The following is a 10,061-nucleotide window of genomic DNA, read 5'->3' on the forward strand; positions in this document are numbered from 1 at the left end:
GATAGGCCAGGATCAAAGGTGTTCTTCTGCCAGGAACATTTACAGCACTCTTGTCAGTGCCCATCAGGGGCCCACGGTTCAGAACCCTATAGCTGCTTAACATTATGCAACTAATCACTGGTGCCACATCCAGAAGCTCTCCTCGTTCCCAACCCATCTCTCCTCCCCCCTCATTCCCCACGTACAGTAGTCTTGGAATATTGTAATCGTTGCAGTGAATTAACTTATGCACCCATTAACGGAGTGCTCTACATGTAGCACTTTACTTTTTCACTGCATTTGCTTTCTTTAAAGTACTGACAGGCAGTGCATGCTTCCTCTGCACGGCTCCATCTTTGCATGCGTGCTTATGTTCACTGCTTATACTCTGCGCCTAAAAGGACTACAGTTTGAACCCAATCTTTCAAGTTGAATAGTGCTTACTTGAAAAGCAGAACCCTTTTTTTCTTTTTAAAACGAAACTATGAACATGAAGCATCAACAATCCTTTTAGGGCCAGAAGTTCCATGTGTTGTCCCCGTGCATGCGTGCATGAGCTATGTGCAGGTGGCAGAACTTGGTAATCAGAGCCCAGGCAGGACGATGGGCGTGGCAGGCCTGATGTGGTGGCCCATCAGAATCAAACCTTATTGGAGATGGTTGACTTTGTTTGTAGCCCTGCTGCATGTGGTGCCATCACTGTTACTTGGGAAGAAGGGTTTTGGACTGGCTCAATGCTTGATTCATATTTCCTGTCCGAAATTCAACACTGCCGTGGTCACCTTTCAGCACAATGGGATCAAGCCAAATGGATAATAGTTATTTAATGACTTGATTTCATGGTATTGTGTAAAGCCAATGCTGTTATATTAATTGTGATAGTAAGAATTGTGACCACAAAATAACATGAACCTTTTGCACAACATTGCTATCTCTGATTTTTTTTAACCTTTTTTATGTCATTTTGAAATGTACAACACATTCATTCTAATTCACATTTACCATTAATGGGCTTTATAACACGCTCCTGACTCAGTCAGTAATTACTAGCTTGCCTTTTTTGTCCTCTGTAATGTTATTGATATCTCTCCTGACCTTGTGTTTCTTCTCCCAATGTGCTCCTGTTTCTTCCTGGATACAGGAACATCCGAAGAGGAAGGTAACCCAGATAATTCCACAAGCCAATTGTCATGTCAGAGTGGCACCCATAAACCTTAACCCATACTTTGTTGCACAACCATGTCGCTCATAGTAAGAAAAAGAAAGATTTTCAAGCAAAAAAAAACCTCGCCTGCATCATGTTGTTTTATAAATGCAGCTTTTCTCAAAATTTCTATCCCACGATTTTGTAACCCATTTTTTCACCCAGTGTCAATTGCCTAAGGCCCTAAACTGTAATCCTGGGCGCTAGATTTGGCTTAACACCTCCCAGTAGCTCACAACATCCTACATCACTGCTCCTCGCAGCATGGGTGCTAGCTTCATCATCCTCTATTCAGAGCCCATCCCGTGGCTCAGCTACATGTAACACCATCTGTGTCAGCCCTGCCTTCCACTGTAGCATTAGTCTCTCCACTCCACCTTACCTCAGTGCTCAGTGTTGCAATAATCCCAGTTAAATGCTTCCTCACCCCAAAAGCACTTTAACCCCTGCTGCCCCTAGTAATGGTCCTCTTCCTCTTCTAATATATTGCACTTAACCACATGAACCCTAGTGTCTCTATTCCAGCTAGGTCATAATAAGTGAACATTTGGCAAAAATAAGCACACAATATAACATAAATGGGCAACAATTGCAGATCTACAAGCTCTTAACGCTCTTTTTGCTGTTTAAACATACAACAAAGTATATAGAGTTAAATGGTTAACATCTTCCAGGCATTTTCTATTCACTCATTCAGTTCTGTTTGCGTTCCCCACCAGCTTTTATTTCTACCTGAAATGATCTCTTATACTGTGCTTTATTTCTATTTCAGATCTGGTGGAGGATAAGGCACCTGTCTGTCTTTCTGTCTTCATGTTTGTCTTCCTCGCACTGTGTCGTTTCCACATCAGAGAAGAGGAGAAAGCAAAGTCTTCCACTCCTGTCCTAGATCTCTCCAAACCTTCCGAAATCGTTTCCTCCCCTCTCCTGTCTGCTCCTTGTCTGTCCTCCTGCTTGGCTCCGCCCACTTAGGGATTCCTCATACCATAACTGCCAATCATATTCCTGTGGTTCCTGCCAGTAGGCCACTGAGGATTGCGTCAGGTGGCTGTCCATGGGGGAGACCTCAGGTGTCTTCACCCTTCGCAGTGGCTTTAACAGCGTTCTTTGGTGTCCGTGTACCTCCTCTCCTTACGTCTTAGACAGTCTGATGAAGAACATATCAACGGTGGACCAATTCAATATGAAGACATGTCTTGCCAATGCTTGCCTGCTTGTTTACAAAGTAAGTGGCCACTTACAACAAGTCCACTATTAAATGCTGGACTAGCACAGACTGGCTGTGTATAACAGACTATCGAAATGATATACCGGTAGGCGCTGACTAGTTGTTTTCGTCTTAAAGAGGACAGACCTGAGGTACTGTTCTACTGTCCCTCCAAGGCTAGGCCTTGTACAGTTGCATCTCAGAACGGACAACTTGTCCTTAAGTTTATACCTAGCAGTACGTTTTAACAGTGTAGATTGAACTGAAATCAACTACTGCATTTGACACTTGACACTAAGTGGCAATTATTTTCCAAAGAGAGATTTTGGAACAACTAATGAATATTTACATACAGTATATGACTTGAAAACGGACCTGTAAAAGCGTTAGAGCACAGACGAATGAATGGGTTTGTGTCTGTTGTTTGTTGTAATTTTCACTAAAGGCATCCTATTTGCCACCCACTTTTTCAAGTTTTCAGGTACAAAAAAAGGAAGCTTAGGCGTTATGATTATGGGTCGTAATTTAAGAGACTGTAACTTTGTGTTCTCAACCACAGACTGATCGACATACATTCCACCATTAGTTTTTAATGAAAACAAATATCTGTGTGCTTATCACCTTCTTGGGGCCAAAAGTTTGTATGTTAAGAAGGTATAATTTCTATGTTTGTACTGTACATGGATGAATGTATGAGGGTACAAGCTTTTTAATGAATGAAAGAATGAGTATGAGTGTTTACACTGTAGCGTTATTTAAACCTGAGTTATACTTAGTTGTGCGCCAGTGTCATGCATCAAAAATAATCTACAAACTCACGATGCCTCGTGATGCCACATATTTGTTTGTAGATCAGCTATTTTCACTGAGCGACACAATGCACAACCAAGTATAAATCAGGCATTATAGGGGCAGTGGTGTTCATATACACCTCACAGGTAGGTTAGGTTTTTACGTCTAGATCTAGAATATCATCTCTTTCTATGACCTGTTGTGCTCTGTCACCGTACCACAAAGGCAGCACGTCAATAAAGGATTTAACAGTTTTTGTCTTTACGTAAAATGAGCACTAACTGTATGCACACTTGTTTGTAAATAATTTGAAAAGTATAATGAATGTTAAATACACTGTATGAACATTCATTTTAAAACTGTTAAAATAATTTGTTTTATTGGTTTCAGAAAAACATATCCGTTTTTGTGACATGAACTGCATTTGTAAATCTCTCCATATCCATTCATTCATCATCAACATGGCGTAATGGCAAAGCCAGCCATCTCTTTAATCATTCCAGTTATCACAGAAATGTTATGGACTTTTGTACATTTGTTGATAGCCCTCGGGCCCTGGGTGGACACTTCAGCTCAGAGACTTTGTAATGAACCCCAGTTGTCCCCAATGTAAATGAGATTAAAGAGATATAGGTTAGGGTTGAGGAGAAAGCCTGTCTGATATGCCTGTATGCGGTCAGTTTTGTTTGGTTGAGTTTTGCACTATGGTAGATGCACTACTATTACAATTTGTACAGAGTTGGTATCGAATACAATCTGGAAAGGGAAAAGAAAAAAATGATCCATCATACCCTGTATTTTAGACACTTTTGAATTGAGAAAAAAATAAAATTACAGATGAACTCTATAGAATGAACTGAGATGAAGGGGAAATGAAATTAAAAAAAGCGAAACCATAATTTCTATGTTCACATGTTAATACCTCATTGTGTTTGTCATGAAAGTGTTTTTTATTCTCCCAATGTAATCTCCCTGATTTCCACACAAACTTATAACCTTGCCACTGATGACCCCTAGTGGCTGGTCCTAGGGGGTAGGAGGTAATGGTAAACTAGATGCCTCCTCTGATACACATACACATTCCTAATAGGTTACCACCCCTGCTGGCAGCCAGGCACCCTGAACAACCTGTAGTAGTCACTGATGCAGCGAAAATGATGAAAATGATAGCCCTGTCCATCCAGCTTCCCTACCGCAAACAAGGCCAAATGTCTAGCCTAGGTGGATTCAAACTCCTAGTTTGGAACATTAACTTTTATTGTATTTGTCTTGACAAAACGCATATTTTACAGGAATGATGGTTGAGGATATAAAATGTGTATTGTGCCCTTGAACTGTGCAGCTGTATGGGTATTGAGGTTGTGCACATTTCCTCGCTACCTTGTTGACCATTTTAAGAGTCAAGGGCAAGCTTGTACTAAAATAACTTTATTCATCAGCTGAAGTTGAAACATTTGGTCAATTGATTTCTCCACACAACTTAGTGCACAATATCATTCAACATTCCTCGTCTTCCTAGTATCAAGGCACCAAGGCATTTATCTTTAATTAAATAAAATGTCACCGAACTATGCACAAAGAGGTATATCCAACTACGGTTTAAATAATGGTTTTACCTAGTTGACAGTCCCAAAGGTTTGTGTTGATCAACACATGCATTTGATTTGTGCCAATAGTGCACAAATGCGTTTTTTGCTCTACTGTTATTGTGAATGCACAGTCTGTTTCTGTAGCTTGGACACATGATTTGTTATGTTTTCACATGAGTCAGGAGACAGCTGGATGAGAGCGGTAGACATCAGTCAGACCCTCCAATGTCCCACTTGGTTTTTGGTTCCTGCCACCAGTCGGCAGTGAAGGACTCCTCGTAGTCTCCTATCCCCTCAAACTCAGCATCAGGTGGTTCTGAAGGACTGGTGCTGACCTCCTCTGGTCTTACTTCATCCTGATGGACAAAAAACTATCAGTCATTGGTCTCTCACATCTGTCTGGTGCATACCTAAAGACCAATATATTCTTGCCAAAAAAGAACGGCTTTTAGAGCTAAAAACACAACAAAAAGTGTCACAATTGAGATATGGCCAGGCAAACATTCCTTTCCTCCTTTGGATACATCTGGAGATTCTTTGTCAAATCTTCCATGTTCACTTCAGCACCCTGTAATTCACACCATTTTGTTATGTGCCTCCTCCCCACTCTCACGTCTAGTCAGTGCAGTGAACTGGGAGGGGCTAACCCAAGTTAAATGCATGTGGCCCAGCCTAGTGGCCAACACTTCCCAGCCACATACCACACTCAACTGGAGGAAAACACAGTACCTTCCCTCCCCCATCTTCATATACTTTTCTCTACTCAACGTTTTCCTTGTGCTGGCCTTTACACACACTATAGTAGTCACGTCATCATCAGTAGTCCCTACTCAGGACACAGAAGTTCCCTCCATAGTCAAGGAATGTAACCACAGAACTGTTTCATGAAGTTGACTAACATTTTCTTCAAATCCTTTTTAAAGTGACTTCTTTCCCATGAAGAAGAAATTTAGACCTTGGTGTTGGGTAAGACAGCTAATTAGTACTTCCCACACAGGAGATCCATGTGAAAATCTCAGGTATGACATAAAAAAATGTGTGCGTGCGTGCGTGCACACACACAACGCACGGGAATCAAACTCAGGTCACCCACATGAAAGTTCAACATCTTAACCACTAAGCCAAAGGCATATCCCTATGACTCCGGGGAGATATTAGACTTTTGAGGCCATCAGGCTGAGAGCCACTCTGCTACAATCACCCTCCTTTTAACCTCCTAATCCTATCAGGGCACCAATTTAACACCCGGGAATCAAACCCGGGAATCGAACCCGGGTCTCCTGCATGGAAAGCCAACATCTTAACCACTAAGCCAAAGGGATCCCTTTGGCTTACCATACTGAACTTACCTCGTCATCTGTTTGTAGGTAGTTTTGTGCAAACTCTAACATCGTCCTCTGTTTGTTTGTCTGGTTAAAGTACCTCAAAGCCTCCTGAAAAACAAATGTGACAACCTTCAGCTGACCCAAACAGCAGAAGAAGAAAGCTGCCGTTTCATGACATCCTGCAAAACAATGTGTTTGTGCGCTGTTTGTGTTTGTTTTACTGTTTCCTTTTTTTTGCCTTTCAGTTAGGCGCCTGCAAACTAAGTATTTTCTGCAAAACTGACTTCCCGTTTCAGAGGGCAAAGGACTGAGCCTTGTGGCTTTACTCAATTACATGCAAAGTTGGCATGCTACAAACACAGCACGACCAAAGGATGAAAACATCTTTATAGGACCTTTATACAGGCCTCTAATTGCCACCCTTAAATGGTGTTAACGTCCACGCCAATAGAGCATGCACAAAGTGAGTGAGTGGCAAATCGAGTGGCAGTCATTTATTGCAATCAGATGGACTTTTCTGTTTAGATATATGGGCCGTCAAGGACAGAAAGTAGTTTTTTCTTTTCAGTAGGCATACCAGTTTATGCAATAGATTTCCCTGCATTGGTTTGGTGTGTCACCCTGCTGGGTGAGAGCTTTGCTTTCTGCTGACCACTGTAACCCCCCTCCCTCCATTAATAGTGATCTACTATAAAGTTCAAGTTGTGGCAGGCAGGTGACAATATTATGGCCAAATATGAACATGCTGCAAGTGGTCCGATTATGCACCCAAATTGGCATTGATATGCAATGGTTTCTGACTTCTGTTGTGTGATGTCAAGTCCAGAGTCACATCATGCTCATACAGTGTATGGAGATCCCTGGGGATATATGCCTACATAATGTGTAGGTATATGTTTCCGAACAAATAGCAAGGAATTTTTTTTTTGCTCACCGGCCGTGGCAGGAAGTGGCTGTCTTCCAGTCCCCACTGCTCTTTGTAGAAGTGGTAGTATGCTATATTCTGCTGCATCACCTTGTCACTAGGGTCAAACAGCATGTAACTGGCTGCACAGGGAGCAGCGCTCTTTACCTCGTTCACTGCAGAGCAATAGAAAAGAGGCTTGTTACGTTGGGTAATGCAACAATATCCCATTCTGGGGTTTATAGTCATTTTCACTGGCCCCTACATTTGTAATAGGCGAATTGGAGGTAGTGGTACATGGTGGCAACAAACTTCTCCACAAAGAATCCACCAACATTGGGAGTGAGGTCCGCCTCACATTTCACCTTGCATTTTAGCACGTCAGTGTACAGATCTGAAGGGAGCAAGGAGGAGACAATAAGAAAGACATTTTAAAAATATTTATTTTTTGTATTCAAACTGCTCTTGTTTCATTCTTCTTATGTTCTTACCTGCCAGTGTTGGGTAAAAGTCTTTGAACTCTACAATCTCGTATGAGCCCTCACAGCTTGCTAAGCAGACATCGTATGCTTTTAAGAACTCTACGGTTGCCTGCTCCATGTTTCGAGCACTGCTGCTGAAGTCCCCATTGTTGTACAGCTTCACAGCCTTCAGGAACACACTCTGAATAACAGACCGGGTATGTGTGTTGGATTGGGTGCAACGCCACCATTGGTTACATTTTTAAAGCAGTCCAGCTTCCAAAAGGTATTTTGGAGGACAATAATAATGAAAGCACAAACCTCATAGGGGCGTTCTTCAATGTCAATGAGGTATTTGTCCACGTCCAACAGGGTCTTGTAGTAGTTCATGTTCTTGGTTAAGTAGGGATCATCTGGGTTCTTCTGCAGGAAAGTGTGGGCTGCTGAAACAGCTTTTTCTAGGTTGTTAAGCTGAAGTAGAAATAAAAATAAATTACATCATTGTCACTACTAATGACAACACTCTAGTCTTGGTCTGAGATTGTAGTGATAATATACTTGGCTTGATTTGATGTCACTGAAAACAGGGAATCAATCAGGGAAGCAAATTAGTCCGGCAGCAAATATTGTCTTGGGCTAAAAACGGCCATAGACGTCATGACAAATGTGATGACGTCAGCACATTTTGGGCACATTAAGGGCAAGTGGCTATGGCTGCATTTAGCCCAAGTATTGTATTTTGTGCAAAACTAATGCTCGGGAATGGATTCAGAATCATGAAAACCCCCTAGTTTGACATGTCACATGCTACTTAAAGCAAAAGGAAAGTTTGACATTTTTGCCTGCCATAGGATGTTAATGGTAGGGTCATAAGAAACCCCTATAAAGAATTGCCCAATAGTGACAGACGGTCAGCAAGTGGATTCATGAATGTATAGACAATATTGTAGTCCAATAAAAAAGACTATATACCAAATTTCCCACTTTAAACAAAAGAAGCCTGTCGGCTGCCGGACTAAATGGCTTTTCACATCTACAGTGCACCCCTACTATGATGATGATATGTGACCTTATTATCCCCCCCCAGCTCCATCAATGATTCACAGATGCAAAACACTGTTGAGAGACCAGATCATGTGTATTTTGTTAGTAATTGAATGAACATAACAACAAATAGCAGTAATATGACAAGATTGTCCCACTGTTCTAAATGACAATAAATGTTTAGGTTAGGTGATCAGACCAGTAGGCCTAAGCAGAACTTTGACTTTATTATAAGCTATGAGAAAGCTGAAAGCAGGTAGTAGCCTACATCACTCCTGTTTCTGGCTGAGAAGAATAAGGTGATTGTACCAGCTGCATGGGGATTGTTTAACGGGGTGCCTTTGGAGGGACGTGGCACATTCTCAACTGCTCAGTTGCAGGTTTGTCGACAGGAGGGACTCACGGGAGAGTAGACTAGTGAAAATAGCCTACCGTAGCTAGGCTATTCATCTCATTCATGTCACGTTCGTCTCGAGTCAACCCCAGTAAATCTGACCCACGAACATACTGTGGGCGGCCTATACTAATTCAGTTATTAATATAGCTAGCTGCTTAGTTACTTAATTGTTTAGTGATTAGCCGATAGTTAGGCCTAGTAAAGCAATTACTAAGATGCACAAATCAGCATCGAGCCGCCGTTCTTTAGGAATATGAGGAATTGAGATTTAGACCATAAACATAATATAGTTTTTATATACACCTACAAGACTGCTGTGTCTGTGGGTGGTTGTCTGAGCTCAAGGCTGTAAAGGTCTTTCAACACAACACACACACACACACACACACAGCCAATGGGACATGCGTAACTTTCTTAACGGGGCAGTCCCCAACCCCTTTGATCATGATCAAACCCCCTGACAACAGATTGTGCCCTCCTCACCTGATAATGAGCATATTGTATGTACCGATATGGCGTTCTGTCGTCGAAAGCTTCCAGTACATCCCTCCGTGGGTATGTTATTTTAAATACGGGCAAGTTTGCTTTGCATTTCTTAAGACAAGATGCCCGCAGCAAGAAGTGTCGCATGATGCGGAGGCTGGTATCGTTGAATAGATAGCCATTATCCACTTTGTCCCAGTCCCTGCTGCCCACAGAGCTGCAGTTGTGACTGCAGAACGCCTCGCTATCCTTCAGCAGCCGATTAAGTCGCAAACTCAACTCCAAGTACTTGATGGTTTCCTTCCAGTTCTGCAACGCGTACTGCTCCAGCGCATGTCCATAGGCAGCATCTAGTGGCATTATGTCGTTCTTTGGGAAACTTGTAAAACTATACTTTTCATACTGAGCTTCGACCAGAACTGGGATGATCACAAAGGCTACACAAATAAAATTAAAAGGCCAAGTCTCTCTACTTCTCAGGAACATGATTCCCTCGCAGATGAAGTATCCACACAGGTTGGATTTCAATCGTCTTTTAGAAGTGATTGGGCATGTCAGACTGCACGTAGCCTGTGCTACTAAACCACTGGGCCGGTGTGGGGATAGAGCAGGCTGGGATTTTCGGGTCTTCAGCAGAGAGAATCTACAGGAGGAAACGAGTTCCACCAGGCCTAGA

At 42.2% G+C, this 10,061-nt stretch overlaps 1 protein-coding gene across 1 annotated transcript; it reads right to left on the reverse strand.

The window, feature by feature from the left end:
• Positions 1-4,589: 4,589 nt before the first annotated feature.
• Positions 4,590-10,061, reverse strand: p3h4 (prolyl 3-hydroxylase family member 4 (inactive)). Its single transcript, XM_079521632.1, has 7 exons — positions 9,386-10,061; positions 7,783-7,932; positions 7,492-7,663; positions 7,266-7,394; positions 7,031-7,176; positions 6,121-6,204; positions 4,590-5,127 (listed from the first exon to the last, which is right to left on the reverse strand). The coding sequence occupies exons 1-7, from the start codon at positions 9,869-9,871 to the stop codon at positions 4,981-4,983; spliced, it is 1,314 nt and encodes a 437-aa protein (XP_079377758.1). The 5' UTR covers positions 9,872-10,061; the 3' UTR covers positions 4,590-4,980.

This window comes from Electrona antarctica, assembly GCF_951216825.1.
Source record: "Electrona antarctica genome assembly, chromosome: 14".
Lineage (NCBI taxonomy): Eukaryota > Metazoa > Chordata > Actinopteri > Myctophiformes > Myctophidae > Electrona > Electrona antarctica.